Raw genomic sequence first — 24,735 nt, forward strand, 5'->3', positions numbered from 1 at the left:
TCCCCCCCTCTCAGGAGGAACAAGGTGGTGAACCACTTCAGCATCATGCTCCAGAGGCGCCTGTGGGAGCAGGAGAGAGGGCCGGACGATGATGACGAGGAGGGCGAGAAGGGGGGGAAGAAGAAAAAGAAGAAGGGAGGAAGAGGAGGGGACCTGCGCATCCATGACCTGGAGGACGACCTGGAGCTGAGCAGTGATGAGAGCGACAGCAGCGGAGGAGAAGGTAAGGAGTGAGGGACAAAGGACAGGAGAGAGGAGACCTAAGAAGTGACAAGAGCAACAGTGGTGTGTTAGAAGGTTTGGGCTTTTCTTCAATTCATCTTTTCTCGATTCATTGCATCCTCTCGTCTCCTTCTCAAAACTCATCGGAGACAAAGTTCTTTGGGGAGGGACTTGGACCTTCTCCTCTAATACAGTTGAGGAGGAGGCGAGGAGATAGGACGTGAGGAGTCACAGAAAGATAAATTGAGATGGAGCCAAGGATGGAGTAGAGGAAAGCGACAGCAGCTTCTGTGGAGATGAGGAGAGAAGGATGGAGGGAGGAGAGAAGGATGGAGGGAGGAGAGAAGGATGGATGGAGGGAGGAGAGCCCAGTAATGAGGAGAATGAAGGAAGAGTAGAAAGAGAGGCATGAGATTAGCATTTCTTGAACATTATTTTTCTGAAAGACAATTAGAACTCTAATTGAAAGTTAGTTGATTACACCCAAATTGGCCATTTCAATTGATTGGATTAATGTAATATTCAATAAATATAGTTCCCAACATCCGATATGGACCAAACCTCCTCTTCACAGTGATTAAGACGCGAGGAATCCAAATAAATGGTCAAAAGCCACCCACAGACCCCTTAGTTGTCTGGACTTCACAGAGATACACAAAAAAAACTGAACAAAGATGCAATGTAGTTTATTTGTTAAGAAACAACATGTAGGCTACAGTAAAGTGCTTTTGATATATTATGATATCAATATTAAACAGGAAAAATGCAACTGATATCAACATGGATTATCCATGTCGGTGCTCATCACTAGTATACAATGTGTATGAACCACATGCCTGTTAGCCGAAGACTCATCTCAATGTCTAACAAATAATGGACAGTACATTTTAGATCTTCAACTGTTAAATTGTTAGAAGGTGCATCTCTCTTTCCATTTCCTTTCTTTTCTCACCCCTGTTGTGGAAAATCAATCACTGTATTTTATAAGAAATCAAAATATTTTCTGAGTTTTTGTTGCAACAAAAATGACTTTATTAGAGTTTCAACAAAGTCAGGCCGGTCTGCAGAGTAGCCCCGCCTCTCTCTTGCTCTCCCTCTATATATACCCCCTTCCGTCTCTCTCTTCACTTAAAATCCCTCCTCCTACAGTTTCCCGCTCTTTTCCACTCCACGCCCACTTCCTTTGTCTCTGAGGGCGGCTAAACTCGACTTTTATTATACACATAGTACTCCAACCAATCACTCACTCCCCTGTCTTGCACACACACTCATGTTTAGTTTAAACATGACAAGGCCCTAAATCAGGGGTGTCAAACGTCCGGCCCGCGGGCCGGATCAGGCCCGCAAACGGGTTTAATCCGGCCCGCGAGATGATTTTGAAAAAAAAAAGAAAAAAAAAATGTTTTTATTTTTTTGTAAAGTATAAAAATGCGCTGCAATTTTTCAATAAAATAAACTGCTGTTCCAATTGCGTCCACTGGATGGTGCAATAGCAATTGTGTTAAGCAAGCAAACTGTTTATACCGGGGCAGAGCAAGTAGGTCAAGCACGTGCAGCCAATGAGCTACTTTGTTTTGCCCGCGATATTTATTACGGCTTCTACTTTTAACATTATGTGCTTTGGCACCCTCATTGCCCCAATATGTATATGGATTTGGAGAGCCAGTTGAAGCAAAAAGTAAAGTCATTTATTGCGTTTTCGGTTGCAATTGATGAAAGCACGGACATTACAGATGTTGCACAACTGGCCATTTTCATCCGCGGAGTTGATGACACATTGACCGTCACCGAGGAGTTCGTGGAGTTGGTGCCGATGACAGATACAACGACAGCAGCTGATATTTTTACCGCACTCGTCGGCGCGCTGGACAGGGTCGGAGTGGACTGGTCTCGCGCTGTCAGCCTGGCTACAGATGGTGCGCCCTCAATGATCGGGAAAAAAGCAGAGGTTGTGACAAAGTTCAGAGAGAAAGTGCAATCTGCAAATGGAGGACGTGATTTTTTGACTTTTCACTGTATTTTGCACCAGGAGGCTTTGTGTTGCAAGTCATTAAAGATGGATAACGTCATGAAGGTGGTCATCCAAACTGTTAATTTCATCCGATCCAGAAGCCTGAATCACCGTCAGTTTGACAGCCTTCTCAGAGAGAAAGACCACATCTATGGCCTGCCATACCACACTGAGGTAAGATGGTTAAGCCGAGGTGCTGTGCTGAGGCGTTTCTTTGATTTACGAGAAGAAATTGAACAGTTCATGGAAGAAAAGGGCAAACCAGTGTTAGAATTTCATTCCGCAGAATGGATGCAGGACCTTGCATTTATGGTGGATGTTACAGAGTACCTGAATAACTTGAACAAACAGCTGCAAGGGCGCAACAAAGTTGTCACACAGTATTATGACAGCATACGTTCTTTCAAGTTGAAGCTGTCATTGTGGGAGACGCAACTTGCCGGTGGTGATGCAGCTCACTTCCCCTGTCTGAAAAATGTGTGCGCGACCCAACATGTGGCAGACATGAAGCGGTTCAAAGATAAAATAACAGGACTGTTACGGGAGTTTGAGCAACGCTTTCAGATTTATGTTTATATGTTTTTATGTTGATGTGCTATTGTTTTTAATTGATTTTATTTTATTTGTATATTTAACCTATTCTTGACTTTGTGGTTCTTGCACTTGTTTGGGGAACAGGATTTCAATATTTTTATCTACATTTCTGCCTGAGAAATGACACCCTGATATAGTTCTGTGATCTGTGAAACAGTTCTGTTAATCACTGAGGCATTGTGTGTTTGTGTGTTCTTTTTCTTTAGAATTTTCAAATAAACTTGACGTGTTTTATGATTAATAGTGATGTTGTGCTTGTACTATTTTGGACACACTGTCCTCAGGCTCCAGCTTTATGTTGTATGTTGATCGTATTAAAACAAAGAAAACAATCTGAAGTTGTTGTTTTTAAGTTATATATACCATGATTTTTCCAGTCCGGCCCACTTGGGAATAGATTTTCCTCCATGTGGCCCCTGAGCTAAAATGAGTTTGACACCCCTGCCCTAAATCCTTGAAACATTCACAAACCCTACCCCATCATGCTGTAATCATTCAAGAAGATACCAAGGAGAAAAAGGTCTAGCCCAAACTCCATTCAACCCTGGTGCCGCTCCCTTCACGGTGTTTGAAGAGAGAGACAAAAGGCCACAAGCTGGTTTCAGTCTCTGATCAGATAAGACAGCCATCGATTTAAGTCAGAGCGAGCAATTTGACCCTAGGTCAGATTCCCCCTTTACCCCCCCACACACAGTGAAATGACCCAATTCAATTCCTGGCCCAGTAATAAAGAAATCTAACTCTATGCTCTTGATTAACCCAGTTCTACCTCATAGTCCATTAAACTCTACAGTTCATTAATAGTAATTCACCACACCCCCTCTTCTTCCTTTCTTTTCTCACCCCCCCTCTTCCTTTCTTTACTCACCCCCTCTTCTTCCTTTATTTTCTCACCCCCTCTTCTTCCTTTCTTTTCTCACCCCCCCTCTTCCTCTCTTTTCTCACCCCCTCTCTTTTTCCTTTCTTTTATCACCCCCTCTTCTTCCTTTCTTTTCTCACCCCCTCTTCTTCCTTTATTTTCTCACCCACTCTTAATCCTTTCTTTTATCACCCCCTCTTCTTCCTTTTTTTTCTCACCCCCTCTTCCTTTATTTTCTCACCCCCTTCTTCTTCCTTTCTTTTCTCACCCCCTCTTCTTCCTTTCTTTTATCACCCCCTCTTCTTCCTTTCTTTTCTCAACGCCCTTCTTTCTTTCTTTTCTCACCCCTCTTCTTCTTTTCCTCTCAGATGGAGACAGCAAGCTCAAGAAGAAAGAGGGGGATGCGAAGGGGAAGAAGAAGAAGAAGAAGAAGAAGAAGTGTAATGACAGCAAGGCTAACGAGGACAGTGACGATGGAGACTTTGAGGGCCTGGAGGTCGACTACATGTCGGATGAGAGCAGTTGAGACACACACACACCAGAGCTTCTATTGACAGCTGTAGGGTCAAACACACCACAGCTGACACTTGTAGTGCCATACACACAAACACTTCCTGCAACCTCTCATTTATTTGTTTCTATCCTTCATCCCTTCCTCGCTCTCTTGCTCCTTACTCCCTTGTTCCTGCAGTTCAGAGGAAGAGGCCGGCGAAGAGAAGGCCAAGTCCAATAAAGAGGCCGTTCCCAAAGGTCAGAGGGCACCCCCATGGCAACAATACAACGTGTGCATGTGTGTGAATTCTAAGAACTCTAACTATGTTCACAGGAATCAACGAGGAGAGCGAGGAGGAGAAACAGAACGAGGAAGAGGGGAAAGAGGAGGAGGAGGAATAGGAAGAGGAAGGGAAGAAGACCCCGGTCCAGACGAAGAAGAAGAGAGGTAGCAGTCTTTTTTCTTCTTTAGAATCTTTATTGAATCTTTACTGATCAGGTTTCACAGGGAAGTGAAAAGACTTGAACCCATGGAAATATACTGTGTGTTTTTGTTGAAGGCTATGTTGTGATAACAATGTTGTGTGTGCGTTTCAGACAGCAGTGGTGAGTCGGACACTTCAGAGGACAGCGACATCGATGGAGAGGCAGCCTCAGCTCTCTTCATGGTGGTGTGTGTGTGTGTGTGTGTGTGAGAGAAAGTAAGTGTGTGTTACAGTTTGTGTGTGGTCCCTTTTGTAGTGCCACTGTTCAATGTCGACCCCACTCTCTCTCTCTTTCTCGCAGAGATGGAGTCTTGATCTCGTGTTCTTGATCTGGGTCATGGTGCCCAAGATCTTGGTCTGGGTCTTTTCTAAAAGTCTTGAACAAGACCCTGGTTATGGTAGTTGATTAACCTGATGCCATATTTTGTCGTTTTTATGTGGCACAAAAGGGGTGACACAACACACAATTTCTAGGGTATCTTGCTTCTCTAGTGTGGCAGCAGTGTGGGCACAAAAATATGCCTTTTGAACACTTTGATGTGGTTGGTGTTGGTCTGGCTCTCGATCTTGGTTTTCCACATTTCAACTGGTCTTGGTGTGGTAATGGTCTCTAAACACTGGGTGTCTCTTGGTCTGGATCTTGAGAGGTTGAGAGTGGCTCTCGTGGACTTTACTCTTGACTTCCGCTCTTGACATTTTCTGTTTTCCCGCCATTCCCAATTTCCTCGCTCTCTTGCTCGCTCTCCCCCCCCCCTCTCAGAAGAAGCGTACTCCTCCTAAGCGTGGTGGTGGGCGTGGCTCTGGAGGCAGCTCCAGGACTGGCAGTCACTCCGGAACACCGTCCATAGACTCCGCCTCCACCTCCAACACACTCCGAGCCGCCGCTAGCAAACTGGAGCAAGGTACACACGCACGCACTCACACACATTTTCACATATCGGAAATAGATATTTATATTTGTAATATTTGCATGTATATTAACATTCACAGGATCTGAAAGTCTTGTTTTGTTTGTCTTACCTTAAGGCTATGTGTGACCTCAGCACTGTATGCTAACTCTTCTTGATTGAACAATAAAGGGTTGTTAACACTGTCTCCGTCATCCTGCGCTCTGCCTCCCCCCTCCCTCCCTCCTCACAGGTAAGAGACAGGTGGTGGGTGGTAGCTCTGAGTCTCCAGCTGCCAAGAGGCTGAAGATGGAGTCCAGCAGCACGGCTATCACCACCCAGAGTCCTGCCCCCCTCAGGCAAATCAACTCCCAGCTCCAGGTATATTCCTCCTCTTCAATCTCTCCTGTTTGTTCTCTTTTCTCACCCTTACCCTCTCTCTAGCTCACACACACACACTCGTTCTCTCTCTTTGTCTCTCTCTCCTCTTCCTCTTTTCTCTGTCCCCTACTCTCCTCTCCCACACACACACACACTCTTTCTTTCTTCCTCTTCTCTCCCCTCCTCTCTTATTTTCTCATGTTCCCACTCTCTATCACCCTCTCTTTCTCTCCCCTACTCTTCTTGCCTCATTCCCTCCCCCCTTCCACAACCTACCCTCCCCCTGCTTTGTTTTACCCCTCTCCATCCTCCCCTCCCTCTCCACAGTGATGTTCAGCTGACAGAGGAGGCGGTGCGCGGCTACCTGATTCGGAAGCCCATGACCACCAAGGACCTGCTGAAGAAGTTCCAGACAAAGAGGACGGGCCTGAGCAGCGAGCAGACGGTCAACGACCTGGCCCAGATCCTCAAACGCCTCAACCCTGAGAGGAAGAATGTCAACGACAAGATGCACTTCTATCTCACCGAGTGAACCAGACTCGTGTTTCATTAGGGCATGCGTTTTAAAATGGAAAACAAAGTCCAAGTCCCTGTTTCAGTCCCTTTGGTGCCTAATGAAAATAACCCAGGGAGGAAGGAGGAGATTAATAGAATAGGGTCCTAGGAAGAGGAAGGGTAGACGAGGAATAAAAAGTGGAGTAAGGTAAAAAGAAAAGTGTTATTTAACGGTGATTTGAGATGCGGTGTAAACTAGCTTCAATATCTGTCTCTAGAAATGGTTTGAAGTTAAGTGTACCTGTGGCATTCCTTTCAGGTCAAACCACTTACTCTTACAAGACATAGGTTTATCCATGAATTAGTCAATGTGAAGGTATCAATGAAAACATTCCGTGTAGATCTTGCCTGCCGACTCATCTCCCACAACAAACCACTGGATTCAACAAAACAAGTGTGGGTTATCTTTTTCTCAAATGTTTTGTTTGTTTATTGTCATTTATAATAAAAACTCTGCTGTTGCCGTGGCTGGTCTCCTTGTCATGTTTCTGGTTGGTTTGCATAATTAGAAGCAGAACACTGGACAAGGATGTCATACATCTTAAGGCTCTTCAATATAGAAGCTCTAATATTCTTTGAGGTTCTGCCGGAAGTCTACTGTGCTATCCAGTGGATTCATTGGAAATCTACTTTGCAGTAACTGTTGGCACCGATGTGTACGTACTTACTTGGATAATATCAGTGTGTACTTACTTCAATGACAGTACTGTTGGACTGTAGCTCTTCATGCCATAGAGAAGTGGTTGTGTAGTGAGAAACCATGTTAAACATAAGTCATGAGTCATTCATCTTTATTCAGCATGACATGACAGGTGTAGGCTTATTAATGGTACACCTGCTTCCTCTCCTGAGGAAAATTGCTTAAGATGTGCCAAGTAGAGTCAAATTTACTAATGGCACATCTGACCGTCTGTTAATGGCACGATTACTGGCAGATCCCAACTGATCTTGGTTTCCTCAGTGTTATCGTCAAACTTCGTTGACATTTGAAACTGTCATGTGACTCCTAAAAACCTGCTTCCGCTCCTGTTTCTATGATTGATTGATTTAATTTTTTACAATGAGATGGAGCGACCGTGATGTCATAAATCTCAAGATTCTTCAGAAAGTTGACTTTATATTACAGTGTCTGATGGCTCTACATAGGTAGGCCTATTCTTCTAGTTTATGTTCATCCCAGATAAATCACATGGTGTGTCTATCTTATTTTAATACAAACCAGTATTATTATCTGCAGTGTCTGGACCAAGGCAAGTGAATGATGAGAAACAGTTGGCTCCAATGATTAGATCCAGGCTACTTTACTGTAGGCTTTTACTTGTTGTTTTGTAGTGAGAAAACGTCATGCAGTATCACTCTCCTCAACGACTGACACCTCATTCTTACATCAAGAAAAAGCCCTTTAATATTTTTGTCAATATTCAATCACAAATAGATCATACACTTCAACTATATATTTTAGATATTGAAATAAAAATGTGATATATTTGAGTGTAAACATTACCCTGCAGTATTGCTCATAGTAACTGGTAGTCATAGGTGATCAGGTGGCTGGACCGTTTCAGCCACCGTCAGGGAAGGACATAATCAGGGATTGACCTTAAGGGTTGCCCTATTGCCTGGAGCAAGTGAACTGAGCAGTCGGGCAAGTTGAACCTGCTCTGAGGTTTTCCCAGGTGATTTTTATTTTTACTGAAAACAAAACTGCAAAAATTCCAGTAGACCTAGCCTAAAATAGATCTTTCTGGTTCATCCCATTTTTTTACATTTACATTTTACGTCATTTAGCAGACGCTCTTATCCAGAGCGCCTTACAGTCAGTGAGTGCATACATTATTATTTATTTTTTCATACTGGCCCCCCATGGGAATCGAACCCACAACCCTGGCGTTGCAAACGCCATGCTCTACATCCCTGCCAGCCATTCCCTCCCCTACACCAATTGTGCACCGCCCCATGGGTCTCCCAGTCGCGGCCGGCTACGACAGAGCCTGGATTCGAACCAGGATCTCTAGTGGCACAGCTAGCACTGCGATGCAGTGCCTTAGACCACTGCACCACTCCATTGTTTAAGTGAAAGACAGACAATTTATGGGCACTGAACAAGTTGAACCTGCTCTGTGGTTGCCCCATTAGCCAGGTTATTTTTTAAAAGCTGAATTTCAGTAGCCTAACATAGGGGCTACACTGGGGCTTTTTTGACCTACTACACAGGAAGTGTAACTTCTGGTCAGGGTGAGCAGAGCGCCAGCCAATACTATATCCTATTGCTCTCAGGTGTGAGCTGTGCTTTGAAATATAAGTCTCCCCCAGAGCCGGCACGCTTACAACCAGGTTGTCGGAGGGTCTCACGCTCTGCAAAAGTTACGCATCCAAAAATATTTTTCTGCTTCCTAGCGTGCTAGCAGATACTCATAGACTTCCAGTTATTGCACTAACGCTAGTTAGCATTGGCTCACGAAACTACCTCTAAGTAACTTCATACTGGACATAGAGACATAAAAATGGTATCAACAAGTTCAACTGACTCTGAGGAAGTAGATAAAGGGCCTCACTGCCAAAATCCCCAAGTATCCCTTTAATTGACCATTTTGCGTGTAAACAACTACTTTCAAATTTTCTGGTGACAATAATCATCAGGCAACCACCAAAAAAATACTGCTGTCCGATGGGCAAGAGCCTTTCAGACCTTAATGTCAATCCCTGACATCAACGGTGAAAATAGAGGAGAGAGGATCCAAAATGGCTTCCAGACAGTGCTGGGGAGAACAACAAGGTGGGGTATACCTGCCTCCACTTTCACAGAGATTGTGTGTGCTGTGTGCCTTTCCTTCATGACCACTGATCTGACAGAAATTAACCGGCCATATGGTGAAACCTATCCAGAACTTTCACTTATCAGTTGACATGAAGGCAAGGACACAAGAGAAGGAAGGCACAGTAGTAGTATTGGGTCGTAGCCCTAGTCTTCTTCATTAAACAATCTTCATGTCTCTATCTTCATGTTCGGGCTATGTCGTAGTTGTTCACGAACCAATCACAGGTCTTCTTGATACCTGTAGGGGAGGAGAGACACAGTCAGTCATTTATGGATACTGTGCATTTTGGAAGAGTGGTTTAATTACCATGAACGTTCCTTTCATCATAATCATAAAACTACCGATAACTGGATAGGTATCAAATATCATGCGGTAATGTGTCTGTGTTATTGACAAGGCAACTAATTCCCACTACAACATTGAGATGTTTTCTGGACAGAAATTGCATCCCTCTGTGTTTTGACCTCTGACCTTCAGAGAGCGGCGTGAAGGTGAAGTCAGGGAGATAGCGTCGCAGCTTGGCGTTGCTGGCCGTCTTCTTTATCTGACCGTCTGACTTGCTGGTGTCAAACTGATGTCATAGGTCAAGGGTCACAATAGGCAAAGGACAGGGAGATTACATAGTTACAGTACAATGGATATGGGGGGTAGCCAGCCCGAGTGGGCATTTAACCTACTACAACTGTACGTCTGTCAGTCCAACAGGTGTAATGAACCTCTAGATGTGGTTGCTGGTGTTGTACTAAGGATTGTACTAGATTGGCTCTAGACACTGATCTAAGGTCAAATTGGAATAATGGTTAGGATTTTGGGAAGATACGCTGATCCTAGATATGTGCCTAGGGGCAACTCCTATCAGGAGTACACAGCCTGTGGAAGGATACAACTATTTGACCTTTGAAGTCCAGGGCATCTGCGATCATGTCTACGGCGTCCTTGATGGGGAGCTCCTCCTCCTCCCCCACTGTGAGAGACAAGTGTCAAAGGAGCTTGGTCCAGTTACATACTGTACACACACACACACATTGACTGATCACACACACCATGTTGGACTCACCAGAGAGAATGATGGGGTCAATCTCATCATACTCCCGCAGCACCCAGAGGAACAGACGTGCTACATCCTGAGAGAACACACACACACAGAGATGTAATGCATACACACACACATATCTGACACACACACACACACAGAGTAATTCACTAAACATACCAGAGAGTAGATGAATTGTCTCCTGGGTGTTCCGGAGCCCCACACCTGTAGAGGGGTTCCCTCCTCTGTTAGAAGGAGAGTAGAAAGGAGTAAGTGTTTGTATCTGTTTGTGTGTGTGTGTGTGTGTGTGTGTGTTTGCATACAAGTAGTGTGTGTGTTACTTACTTTTAGCAGTGTGTGTCTTATGCATGAGTGCCGACAGCACGTGACCATTTTCAAAGTTGAAGTTGTCATAGGGACCATACACGTTAGTCGGGATTACGGCGGTGTAGCGACGCCCATGCTGTGCAAAGTATCCCCTGTTGTCAATCAAGCCCACACACATACAGTGGGGAAAAAAAGTATTTAGTCAGCCACCAATTGTGCAAGTTCTCCCACTTAAAAAGATGAGAGAGGCCTGTAATTTTCATCATAGGTACACGTCAACTATGCCAGACAAATTGAGAAAAACAATTCCAGAAGATCACATTGTAGGATTTTTTATGAATTTATTTGCAAATTATGGTGGAAAATAAGTATTTGGTCACCTACAAACAAGCAAGATTTCTGGCTCTCACAGACCTGTAACTTCTTCTTTAAGAGGCTCCTCTGTCCTCCACTTGTTACCTGTATTAATTAACTTGTTATCAGTATAAAAGACACCTGTCCACAACCTCAAACAGTCACACTCCAAACTCCACTATGGCCAAGACCAAAGAGCTGTCAAAGGACACCAGAAACAAAATTGTAGACCTGCACCAGGCTGGGAAGACTGAATCTGCAATAGGTAAGCAGCTTGGTTTGAAGAAATCAACTATGGGAGCAATTATTAGGAAATGGAAGAAATACAAGACCACTGATAATCTCCCTCGATCTGGGGCTCCACGCAAGATCTCACCCCGTGGGGTCAAAATGATCACAAGAACGGTGAGCAAAAATCCCAGAACCACACGGGGGGACCTAGTGAATGACCTGCAGAGAGCTGGGACCAAAGTAACAAAGCTTACCATCAGTAACACACTACGCCGCCAGGGACTCAAATCCTGCAGTGCCAGACGTGTCCCCCTGCTTAAGCCAGTACATGTCCAGGCCCGTCCGAAGTTTGCTAGAGTGCATTTGGATGATCCAGAAGAGGATTGGGAGAATGTCATATGGTCAGATGAAACCAAAATATAACTTTTTGGTAAAAACTCAACTCGTCGTGTTTGGAGGACAAAGAATGCTGAGTTGCATCCAAAGAACACCATACCTACTGTGAAGCATGGGGGTGGAAACATCATGCTTTGGGGCTGTTTTTCTGCAAAGGGACCAGGACGACTGATCCGTGTAAAGGAAAGAATGAATGGGGCCATGTATCGTGAGATTTTGAATGAAAACCTCCTTCCATCAGCAAGGGCATTGAAGATGAAACGTGGCTGGGTCTTTCAGCATGACAATGATCCCAAACACACCGCCCGGGCAACAAAGGAGTGGCTTCGTAAGAAGCATTTCAAGGTCCTGGAGTGGCCTAGCCAGTCTCCAGATCTCAACCCCATAGAAAATCTTTGGAGGGAGCTGAAAGTCCCTATTGCCCAGCGACAGCCCCGAAACCTGAAGGATCTGGAGAAGGTCTGTATTGAGGAGTGGGCCAAAAGGACCACCCATACACAAAAATTTATGCACGCATGACTGTAAGTCGCTTTGGATAAAAGCGTCTGCTAAATGGCATATTATATTATTATTATTATAAAGTCCGTGTTGCCCAGCGACAGCCCCAAAACATCACTGCTCTAGAGGAGATCTGCATGGAGGAATGTGTAATGAATACTCGGACAGAGTGGTAAGATCCAATCGCAGAATTGCGATGTTTTATTAAAGTACAGACAAGGGAATTGCTTAATCGTGGTCGGGCGAGCTGTGGTCAAAACCGGGCAAGGCAGAGACAGGCAGAGGTACCAAGGGAGCGGGCGTAGTCGTAGTCGAGGGCACGGACACAGGATCAGAGTACGGTAATCACTGGGAGAAACAAGCAGAGGATTAAGCAATTCGGGGAGTCAAACAACGAAGCACGGGTCTGATACACTGGTAATCAAAATAACAAAATCTCTCTCTCTCTGAACAAAATGCTTAGCAAGTCACAATGGAACAATACCTCGCACCGACTGAACTTCTGAGCACACCTTATATCCTAACTCTAATTACTGACAGGTGTGCTCAGAACTCAGGTGAAACAGATCGAGTCTGATGACTCCCCCTCTCTGTAGATCGGGGGAGTGTCAGACTCTGTCTAGACCCAGCCAAACCCCGATCCCTTATAGTATCCCCCTCCCCAGGGCCGGCTCTTGACGGCCTTCTTCCTCTACCGGGTGGTCTTCCTCTGGGTCGGGGTCCTGGATGATCTGGGTGTTCAGCGTGGAAAGTGGCCTTGAGAGCGGAATCTAGTATGTCTTTAGCAGGGATCCAGGACCGTTCCTCAGGTCCATATCCCTCCCAGTCCACGAGATATTCGATGCCCCCTCGTCTCCGTCTTGAATCCAGTATCTCGTGGACTGTATAGGTGGTGTCCTGTTCATCCTCCAAAGGTGGTGTAGTAGGTTGTTGAGCGATTGGGGGGTACATCGGGCTATAGTGGGCAGGTTTCAACAGAGAGACGTGGAACGTAGGGGTTATCCTGTAGTGTCGAGGGAGTAACAGACGGTAGGTGACAGGGTTAATACGTCTCAGTACCTTGAAAGGCCCGATGTACCTGGGTTGGAGCTTCTTGCAGCTCCGTCGGAGCCGCAGGTCCCGGGTAGACAGCCACACTCGTTGCCCGGGTTGATAAGTGGGAGTAGGTCTCCGGCGTCGGTCGGCGTAGGTCTTTTGCTGTTGTGAGGCCTGACTGAGATGTTGATGGGCCGTCTCCCAGACCTGCGCACTCCGACGGAACCACTCGTCTACAGCCGGTACCATCCCTGGTTCGGTATCCCACGGGAACAGGGGTGGCTGATACCCTAGAACACACTGGAAGGGCGTTAGACGTAGGGAGGTGTGAATGAGGGAGTTCTGAGCATACTCTACCCAAGGAAGGAATCGGCTCCACTCTTGCGGCTGCCGCGAACATTGTTGCCGTAGATATTTCCCAATTTCTTGGTTGAGCCGTTCTGTCTGCCCATTGGCCTGGGGATGATATCCGGAGGTTAGGCTCACCGAGATGCCCAAGCGTTCGCAGAAGGCTTTCCATACCCGGGATACAAACTGGGGTCCTCGGTCTGACACAATATCCTCCGAAACTCCAAACTTCCGGAACACCTGGTTAAACACAGTCTCAGCCATCTGAGTGGCGTTAGGCAAACGGGTCATGGGTACTAACCGGCACATCTTGGAGAATCGGTCGATGACCACGAGAATTACAGTATGGCCCTCTGATTCTGGTAGATCTGTAACAAAGTCCATTGCAATGTGCGACCAGGGTCGTTGAGGAGTTGGCAATGGCATCAGCTTACCCTCCGGTATGCACGAGGCGCCTTGGATTGAGCACATACTGGACAGGATAAGACATAGTCTCTGACGTCATCTGTTAGGGAATCCCACCAGTATTTTCGGCTGATGAGTCATGTAGTTCGAGTGATTCCGGGATGACCAGATCCCAGCGACGTGTGGCACCATTCCAACAGTTGAGGTCGAAGCAGAGCTGGTACAAACACCTTAGACACCGGGGTTTCTGGAGGGGCTGGTTCCGCTTGTAGGCTCTCCTGAATAGTGTCATCGATAGCCCACCTCACAGGACCAGCACGGCAACTCATGGGGAGGATAGGTTCTGGTTCCACGGGTCTTTCCGCGCGCTCGAACCGTCGGGAAAGCGCGTCCGCCTTACCATTCTTGGACCCGGGGATATAAGAGACCGTGAATCAGAAACGGTTGAAGAATAGAGACCACCTTGCCTGTCGGGAGTTCAGTCGTTTAGCACTGTGAAGATACTCCAGGTTGCGGTGGTCCGTGAGCACTTGGAAAGGATGATCTGCTCCCTCCAGCCAATGTCTCCACTCCTCCAGTGCTAACTTCACCGCCAGTAATTCACGATTTCCCACGTCGTAGTTCTGCTCGGCCGAATTCAGTTTCTTAGAAAAGAAAGCACAGGGTCGTGATTTAGGCGGCTCACCTTGGCGCTGGGATAGCACGGCTCCAACTCCAACGTCCGAGGTGTCCACCTCCACGATAAACGGCAAGGTAGGATCCGGCTGACATAAAATGGGAACGGTGGTAAAGCGTTGTTTCAAAGTCTCAAAAGCACGCACTGCCCCCTCCGTCCAGTTCAGACCGCGACCCTTGTAGCTGGTCATCGCCGACAGGGGAGCTGCGGTTGTGCTGAAATTACGCACGAACCGTCTATAGTAATTGGCAAACCCTAAGAATCTCTGGAGCTCTTTCACCGTCTGGGGGTTGAGGCCAGTCTCGTACCGCTTGCACCTTGGATTCATCCAGTTTTACCCCTTCGGGAGTGAGTATGGCCCCAAGGAAGGAAATCGTAGTGACATGGAATTCACTCTTTTCTGCCTTCACGAACAGAGAGTGTTGTCGGAGTCGGTCCAGAACCTGTCGTACATGGGACACATGTTCACTCAGAGAGTTAGAGTAGATTAGAATGTCATCAATGTACACTATAACAAAGCGATCAATCAAGTCCCTGAAAATGTCATTCATGAACGCCTGAAACACTGAGGGCGCGTTGGTAAGTCCATAGGGCATGACACAATATTCATAATGCCCTCGATGTGTGATGAAGGCGGTCTTCCATTCATCCCCTTCTCTAATGCGCACCAGATTGTACGCACTCCTGAGGTCCAGTTTACTGTAGATTGAGGCCTGCCCCACCTGCTCGAGGGCTGCCGGAATCAAAGGAAGAGGGTAACGATTTTTAATGGTAATATCGTTCAAACCTCGATAGTCTATACAAGGACGCAGTCCGCCATCCTTTTTCTTAACGAAGAAAAAACTGGATGCGGCGGGAGACGTAGATGGGCGAATGGCCCCTTGCTGTAGCGCCTCATCAATATACTTGCTCATAGATTCTCGTTCCGGCTGTGACAAAGGATAGATTCTTCCGCGAGGAGGTGTAGCCCCGGATAGCAGATCAATTGCGCAGTCCCAGGCCCGATGAGGTGGTAACACGGTAGCCCTCTCCTTGGAGAACACCTGCGCGTAATCCTGGTATTCTGTTGGAACAACAGTAGACACCGCACCCTGCGCATTCTCCACAGTAGATGTTTTGCAAGGTAAATTAAGGCACTCTGCCCTACATACCTCACTCCAAGCAGTGATATTACCAGATTTCCAGGAGATGACCGGATCATGGGTGACGAGCCAGGGGTGGCCGAGAACTAGCGGCTCCCGTGGAGCGGAGATGACGAACAGAATGATGTTCTCATGGTGCATGGAGCCCACTTGTAACTTTATTACCTCTGTACGGTGCGTAATGAACCCAGTGCCCATGGGCTCACCGTCTAGCGCGTTGACTCGCAGGGGTGGTTGAATTGGGATAAGTTGTACTCCCAATTCCTCAGCGAGACCCACATCCATAAAACTGGCAGCCGCCCCGGAATCAATAAGACCTTCCAACCTGCGCACTCTCTCTCCGACAGATAAGGTAACTGGCACATACATTTGTTTAGATAATGTTGAAAACTTGAGTCTCACTCACCGGTTTGGCAGTTCCGAGGCGATATTCTGGGGTACGGTTTGGTCGTACCGGACATTGACGAATGAAATGACCCGACTGACCACAGTACAGGCATAGTCCGTCTTGCCGACGTTGTTGTCTCACCGAGCTTTGTAAGGGTGACCGTCCCAGTTGCATGGGTTCCTCCTCAGATTCTCTCCTCCGCTCTGTCGATTGCTTAGGACCAGTGACCGAGGGCTCCCGGACTGCGGATACCTTGTGTTGCACTAACAAATTATCAATAGAGATGGCTATGTTGATAAACTCATGCAGCGCAGTGATATCTCCCCGACAAGCCAACTCAGTCTGCACTTCTTTGCGCAGCCCTCTTCGGAAAACGGTGAGCAAAGCAGTCTCGCTCCATCCGCTACCGGCTGCTATAGTACGGAACTCTAATGCGTAGTCGGCTACTGTGCGACGGCCCTGCTGAAGTTCGCATAGTTGGTCTCCAACACTACGCCCAGATACTGGGTGGTCGAACACCTCTCGGAACAGTTTCTTAAACTGAACTTCCGCATTCAACTCGGGGACCTCAGCTGCCCACAGCGCAGTAGCCCAATCCAGTGCTCTTCCCGTTAGCAGAGAAATCATGAAATCCACCCTGCTACGGTCATCGGGAAACATAGTACGATTATAAGACGTATACAGGGACGTCTGGAGTAGAAACCCCTGACATTTGCCAGGTTCCCCGTCGTACTTTGTCGGTAGAGAAATCGGAGGTGCATGACGAGGACTGACCGTGCTCGGGGTGGTGCCTTCAGCCGCACCAGCATTGAGTAGCTGCAGGAGTTCATCCATCCGTTTCTCCTGTATCTCCCATCGCCTCTGTAATTCCGCTGGATCCATGGTTGAGGCGAGGTATTCTGTAATGAATACTCGGACAGAGTGGTAAGATCCAATCGCAGAATTGCGATGTTTTATTAAAGTACAGACAAGGGAATTGCTTAATCGTGGTCGAAAACCGGGCAAGGCAGAGACAGGCAGAGGTACCAAGGGAGCGGGCGTAGTCGTAGTCGAGGGCACAGACACAGGATCAGAGTACGGTAATCACTGGGAGAAACAAGCAGAGGATTAAGCAATTCGGGGAGTCAAACAACGAAGCACAGGTCTGATACACTGGCAATCAAAATAACAAACACTCTCTCTCTCTCTCTCTCTCTCTCTCTCTCTCTCTCTCTCTCTCTCTCTCTCTCTCTCTCTCTCTCTCTCTCTCTCTCTCTCTCTCTCTCTCTCTCTCTCTCTCTCTCTCTCTCTCTCTCTCTCTCTCTCTCTCTCTCTCTCTCTCTCTCTCTCTCTCTCTCTCTCTCTCTCTCTCTCTCTCTCTGAACAAAAGGCTTAGCAAGTCACAATGGAACAATACGTCGCACCGACTGAACTTCTGAGCACACCTTATATCCTAACTCTAATTACTGACAGGTGTGCTCAGAACTCAGGTGAAACAGATCGAGTCTGATGACTCCCCCTCTCTGTAGATCGGGGGAGTGTCAGACTCTGTCTAGACCCAGCCAAACCCCGATCCCTTATAGAATGGGCCAAAATACCAGCAACAGTGTGTGAAAACCTTGTGAAGACTTACAGAAAACGTTTGACCTGTGTCACTGCCAACATAGGGTATATAACAAAGTATTGAGAAACTTTTGTTATTGACCAAATACTTATTTTCCACCATAATTTGCAAATAAATTCATAAAAAATCCTACAATGTGATTCTCTGGATTTTTTTTCTCCTTTTGTCTGTCATAGTTGACGCGTACCTATGATGAAAATTACAGGCCTCTCTCATCTTTTTAAGTGGGAGAACTTGCACAATTGGTGGCTGACTAAATACTTTTTTCCCCCCACTGTACATACACAAACACAAACACACACACACACAATCATGTTGTGGTTTGAACATTTAAAGACCCAACCGGCTATTTTTTTACTTTCCCGTTGAAAAACAATATTCCAAGTATACATACAGTAAAAGGTACACACCCTTAAGGGTAAAAACATATATTTTTTGCAAAATTTTTTTTTTTTTTTACGCAATGGCGAAATTCAAGGAGTTGGCAATTCAAGGGGTTGGGATGATGGAATACGGCTGTGTTTATTTTTCCTTTTGTACTATTTGCACATCATTACAACACTGTATATAGACATAATATGACACTTGTAATGTCTTTATTCTTTTGGAACTTTTGTGAGTGTAATGTTTACTGTTAACTTTGTATTGTTTATTTCACTTTTGTTTATTATCTATTTCACTTGCTTTGGCAATGTAAATACATGTTTCCCATGCCAATAAAGCCCCTTAAATTGAAATTGGATGCACACTGATGTCATCGCTCTTCCCCCTTGTTTCCCAGAACAATAGAAGAGCAATAGAGGACAAAAGAGGAAAGGCCCACCCCCCACTTCCCAGCTAGCATATTTGGTTCCTTGGAAGTTGTGGGAACCTAAGGTTTTGGTTTCCCATTGGTTCTGGGAACACCGGTGAAACTGACATTTTTGAAACGTTCTGAGAACGGAAGTGAAAGTGTTGCCTGTTTTGGGAACATCCATTTTTTGGTTGCAGGGAAGTTATGAGAACGTTTTCCTATGGTTCCCTGAAAGTTTTCCTGGGAGGTTTTATTAATGTTCTGAGAACGTAAATTATAGGTTATTTGAAGGTAATTAAATAACGTTCTGAGAACATGTTTCAATAAGACTTTTAATAACACTGCTATGTTAGGTTAATTGTTTTGAACACCAAGCACAGATGGGACACATGGAAATATATTTGCTTAGGCATTAATCATGCAAACACATCTCTTTTTTATTGTGGCACGGACCCAGTGAGATTTAAACCTATGATCTTCTGTTTGCAATATATGGAATTAGTCAACTGCGCCACCAGGATGGCACTAGCATGCCATGTTTTGTAATTTATACAAAGCTGTTCATTTTAGTCTATTCAAACAGATCCCATTTCAAAGGAAACAAGCACTCATAAAGATCAGGTGTGGCCAATTAGTGGGTGGGGCCAACATACCTGAACTCACTTAACAAGATAGAGGATAGAGAGTTTTGTTGACGCTGAGAACAGAATGTATATGTTTATAAATAACATTCTTAGAACGTTCTTGTGGTTTTTATGGACATTTTTCTTAATGTTCTGAGAATATGACTAAATCGAACCATGAGGAAACCTGTTACTTTAAAAAAATAAAAAAATAGTTGACTTAGTAAATATTTTCTTAATTCTATTTTCATAAAACTGCATTTTTGGTTAAGGGCTTGCAAGTAAGCATTTCACGGTAAGGTCTACACCTGTTGTATTCGGCGCATGTGACAAATACATTTTGATTTGATTTGCTGAAGTACTGAAATTCCCACAGAAGAATGTTGTTTCTTAATGTTCTCTGAACAATTTGAGAACATTACTTTAAATAGAACCATGAGGAAACCTGTAGGAAACGTTATGCTGAAGTACTGAAATTCCCACCTAAGAAACATATGGTTCTCAGAACTTTATGTGCTAGCTGGGTATCCTGCACGATTCCCAGAACATTGTCGGAAGGTTGTAATGAAAATATCCATAGGACAACCACACTCTCACCAAGCTCTAAGAAACATATGGTTCTCAGAACATTATGTGCTATCTGGGTTGTGCCATGTAATCAGGTGATAAATGAGGTGCTAGGGAGGCTGGAGTGGGTCTTTAAACTATGTGCTAATGTACCTGCACAGGTAACCGATTAGTCACCAGCTCACCTGTTCTGAATATCAATCATTCTTTTGGCATGTGAGTAGCCAAAGTTCGAGTCGTGTGGAGGCCCATTGTGGATCTGTGTGAAGGGGAGGAAAGCATGAGTGATCATACACCAGCTTTTCTTAAAAATCATATTTTGAAGGGCCAGAGGTTCCCAAACATACAGTAGTTATACTGTCACTGGGCACATACTAGGTTGGTTCCCAAAAGGCTTCCTATACTGTTGATCTCTTTCTTTTGACCAGGGCCATTAGGGCTCTGGTCAAAAGTAATGCACTATATAGGGAATAGGGTGCCATTTGATGCAACCATGGTATTTTAGTATTAAACTCAACATGCTCTCATTGATAGGGTCTTATTGGTTGTTCAACTCACCATGCTCTCATCGATAAGGTCTTATTGGTTGTTCAACTCACCATGCTCTCATCGATAGGGTAGGTGGTCTTGTCAGGAAAGATGCAGCTGGACAGGCAGGACACCACCTTGGTGACGCCCATTTCGTGAGACGTCTGCAGCACGTTGTCATTGATGCGAAGGTTGTCCCTCTGTGAAGGCAAAACACTGTGGTCTCAATTCAATCAAACCCGTATTACGGCTTTACACAATAACTTGTTTTCCCACAAATTAATTCAAAGAATGCATTTGGATGCTGTGATAACAAGCTCCCCTGTAAACTCTCCTCACAGATGGATTAATACCCTTTCGGAATAAGATTAAGAAGTGTGCCAACAAAGTCACTGTGTAAACTTCGCTTTGACAAGTTCAACTAAATGTCAGCCTAGGTTGTTGCCCAGCCAGGCAAACATGGACATTTATATTTAGGTAATTTAGCAGAAGATATTTTCCAGAGCTACTTACAGTCAGTGCACTCAACCGGTAGCTAGATAAAACAAACCATTTCACGGCAATGCTGTGACAACAAACATACTGAACAACACAAAACAAACACACTGTATATGACATAACTACACAGAACAAATACAGTACACACAAATATTTAGTCATATAGTATGTTTCGATGTATCGGTTTTGTGTCATTCAATATTATACTAGGCTATGGGACCAAAACACACTGATCTGAAAAAAATACTCTACAGAATTGAACACAGAAACGGACTGGCCTTTGGACAGTTCAGGCAAAATGCCAGATAGGCTGAAGATGGAACCAGCCCATCGGCCTGTCTAAATTGGGGGTTTTGTACAGAATGATCATTATTTGGTTAACAATCGGGGCCTCTAGGTAAAAAAATGGGCCAGTGTGGTAGCTTTGAGGAAAAAAATGGTCCGGTGAGTTAGAAATGCCCGGTCCGAATTTCTAGTCCCATCCCTGATTGAACAAATGTACTTTAGGACAGAAACATATAGCCTAGGTATTGAAACAAACTGGGTAGTTAGGTAATGAAGCTCACCAGAAAGTGTAGGTTCTCCTTCATGTGAAGGTAGAGTCCTCCCACCTTGGCAGCCAGGTGGATGACATGGGTGGGCCGATACTTCTTAAAAACTGCTATTGTCTGTTGTAGATCTCTGGCAGAACATTGTACAACTGTCATCATTCATCACCATCATCATCCCATTTAATGGCAAACACATCAATCTCATAAAAGTATGCATACACAAATGTAATTAGCTAAAAATTTAATGTGATTCCAACAGGAACTATATACAGTGGGGAAAAAAGTCACCAATTGTGCAAGTTCTCCCACTTAAAAAGATGAGAGAGGCCTGTAATTTTCATCATAGGTACACGTCAACTATGACAGACACATTGAGGAAAGAAAATCCAGAAAATCACATTGTAGAATTTTTAATGAATTTATTTGCAAATTATGGTGGAAAATAAGTATTTGGTCACCTACAAACAAGCAAGATTTCTGGCTCTCACAGACCTGTAACTTCTTCTTTAAGAGGCTCCTCTGTCCTCCACTCGTTACCTGTATTAATGGCACCTGTTTGAACTTGTTATCAGTATAAAAGACACCTGTCCACAACCTCAAACAGTCACACTCCAAACTCCACTATGGCCAAGACCAAAGAGCTGTCAAAGGACACCAGAAACAAAATTGTAGACCTGCACCAGGCTGGGAAGACTGAATCTGCAATAGGTAAGCAGCTTGGTTTGAAGAAATCAACTGTGGGAGCAATTATTAGGAAATGGAAGACATACAAGACCACTGATAATCTCCCTCGATCTGGGGCTCCACGCAAGATCTCACCCCGTGGGTCAAAATGATCACAAGAACGGTGAGCAAAAATCCCAGAACCACACGGGGGGACCTAGTGAATGACCTGCAGAGAGCTGGGACCAAAGTAACAAAGCCTACCATCAGTAACACACTACGCCGCCAGGGACTCAAATCCTGCAGTGCCAGACGTGTCCCCCTGCTTAAGCCAGTACATGTCCAGGCCAGTCTGAAGTTTGCTAGAGTGCATTTGGATGATCCAGAAGAGGATTGGGAGAATGTCATATGGTCAGATGAAACCAAAATAGAACTTTTTGGTAAAAACTCAACTCGTTGTGTTTGGAGGACAAAGAATGCTGAGTTGCATCCAAAGAACACCATACCTACTGTGAAGCATGGGGGTGGAAACATCATGCTTTGGGGCTGTTTTTCTGCAAAGGGACCAGGACGACTGATCCGTGTAAAGGAAAGAATGAATGGGGCCATGTATCATGAGATTTTGAGTGAAAACCTCCTTCCATCAGCAAGGGCATTGAAGATGAAACGTGGCTGGGTCTTTCAGCATGACAATGATCCCAAACACACCGCCCGGGCAACGAAGGAGTGGCTTCGTAAGAAGCATTTCAAGGTCCTGGAGTGGCCTAGCCAGTCTCCAGATCTCAACCCCATAGAAAATCTTTGGAGGGGAGTTGAAAGTCCGTGTTGCCCAGCGACAGCCCCAAAACATCACTGCTCTAGAGGAGATCTGCATGGAGGAATGGGCCAAAATACCAGCAACAGTGTGTGAAAACCTTGTGAAGACTTACAGAAAACGTTTGACCTGTGTCATTGCCAACAAAGGGTATATAACAAAGTATTGAGAAACTTTTGTTATTGACCAAATACTTATTTTCCACCATAATTTGAAAATAAATTCATAAAAAACCCTACAATGTGATTTTCTGGATGTTTTTTTCTCATTTTGTCTGTCATAGTTGACGTGTACCTATGATGAAAATTACAGGCCTCTCTCATCTTTTTAAGTGGGAGAACTTGCACAATTGGTGGCTGACTAAATACTTTTTTCCCCACTGTAGAAACTCTACCTATATACTGTATCTATCCATCAATCCATATATCTATAGAATTGAATAGAAAATAATTGAATAGCAGAACATTTAATAATTTTTCCAGGATTGAACTTATTTTTTGGACTTCTTTTATCCATTTCGTTACTGTTGGAACCACAAAACCAGCCCCAGAAGCAAAGGGATCATAACAGGAATTTACAAATATTTAAACCAGGGTTTCATACAGTGCAACGTGACATACATTTCCTATAGAAATATGTTATGTAGAACAGCCATGCTGGTGTTTCTCGGGCATGTAGACTATGGGATCATGGCATCTCTATATAGACTAGGACATTTTTATCTGCAACGACCAAGCCTCAGACCAGCTCTGCTGAGAATATGAGGTTAATGTGACATAACTTACACGAGGTTGGCTTCTTTGGAGCAGAGGAAGGTCCACTGTTCGCCCTCGAGACAGCCGCCTTCTTGTTTCACCACGTGCTCGATGGCCTTCCCGACCAATCCGGATCCGCCCGTGACGAGCACGCGCATCGGCTCAGCCTTAGTCTGCGAATCCATCTCTCACTCTGATCAAAGAAAGCTAACTTTTATTTTTCAGTTGTGATATTCACAGAACGCTATTACGATGAAGCCCTAAGCAAAGTAGGCTAATACGAAAGACAGTGTCCTCATGGCCCTATTTATAGCCTACATTAAAACGTAATAATGATGATAATACAAAACTAAGAATAGTTACATTTAGGCTAATAAGGAATTAATAACATGCTATACATCAAACGCAAGTTTACATGTATTAACACACTTTTCGTTTCGTTTACAATTTCTTTGTAGCCTATTTGTTTAACCATGGAGGCTACTTTATTGTATTTATTTCCTGTCTACATTTAATTACTTTTTTATTTTGAAATAAATATTAAGCTCAAGAGTCCAAAACGGAATTAATTGCATTATGATAATGTTAATTTTAGCAAAAGGACAAATAGCTTACGCCAATACCGACAGATAAAGTATTTGATTTTTCAAATTAACAATATGTGTTTAATCGAAATAACGGTTAGGCTCATTAGGCCTATATTACAAAATAGTATATTACAACATCAGATGATCATATAGGCTACACCACTGACATTATTTTAGCAACGCAAACAAGAGTAGGCTAAAAGTAGCCTATACGAAGTTTGTCGAAAGAAAATGTCTAGGCCTACTATTTTAAATAAAAAATAATGTGTTGAAGTCAAAAGCACCCATTCATTCAACAAAAGAAAAAAGGCCTATAAATCGGATTCATAGGCCAAATATGAATGAAGGCAAAACATTTGAAATATTAATCGTATAGTTTATGTGGGCTATTTAGAATTATAATCATTCAAATGTTTTACTCGGCAAGACCCTCGTGTTATTTAAATATGTATCTCATAAATACACAAAGTTAATGTATGAATTCAAACCTGTAAAATGTTTCGTTAGAATTGTCCTCCTCGAATAAAGTCAGTATTAGATCCTATTTCTGTAAGCTGAAGAATATAAATGAGGTCTAGGCTATCTCTCTTGTCTTGCGCACTAAACATGTCAATA

At 44.5% G+C, this 24,735-nt stretch overlaps 1 protein-coding gene and 1 pseudogene across 2 annotated transcripts; one reads left to right on the forward strand and one right to left on the reverse strand.

Annotated features, from left to right (window-relative positions):
• LOC121551821 overlaps positions 1–6,945 on the forward strand; it is a 28,308-nt pseudogene extending 21,363 nt beyond the window's left edge.
• A 1,556-nt stretch (positions 6,946–8,501) lies between these two features.
• Positions 8,502–24,735, reverse strand: LOC121551352 (GDP-L-fucose synthase). 2 transcript variants are annotated; one of them, XM_041863958.2, is made up of 11 exons: positions 24,609–24,735; positions 23,564–23,720; positions 21,317–21,431; positions 20,324–20,452; positions 19,910–19,983; positions 10,684–10,817; positions 10,519–10,583; positions 10,363–10,429; positions 10,190–10,269; positions 9,777–9,876; positions 8,502–9,542 (listed from the first exon to the last, which is right to left on the reverse strand). In XM_041863958.2, exons 2-11 carry the CDS (start codon positions 23,716–23,718, stop codon positions 9,487–9,489), a joined length of 975 nt encoding a protein of 324 aa, XP_041719892.1. In that variant the 5' UTR covers positions 23,719–23,720; positions 24,609–24,735; the 3' UTR covers positions 8,502–9,486. The 2 variants fall into 2 exon arrangements, with proteins under 2 accessions (XP_041719892.1, XP_041719891.1); XM_041863957.2 differs by having other exon boundaries at positions 23,564–23,726.

This window comes from Coregonus clupeaformis, chromosome 35, assembly GCF_020615455.1.
Source record: "Coregonus clupeaformis isolate EN_2021a chromosome 35, ASM2061545v1, whole genome shotgun sequence".
NCBI lineage: Eukaryota > Metazoa > Chordata > Actinopteri > Salmoniformes > Salmonidae > Coregonus > Coregonus clupeaformis.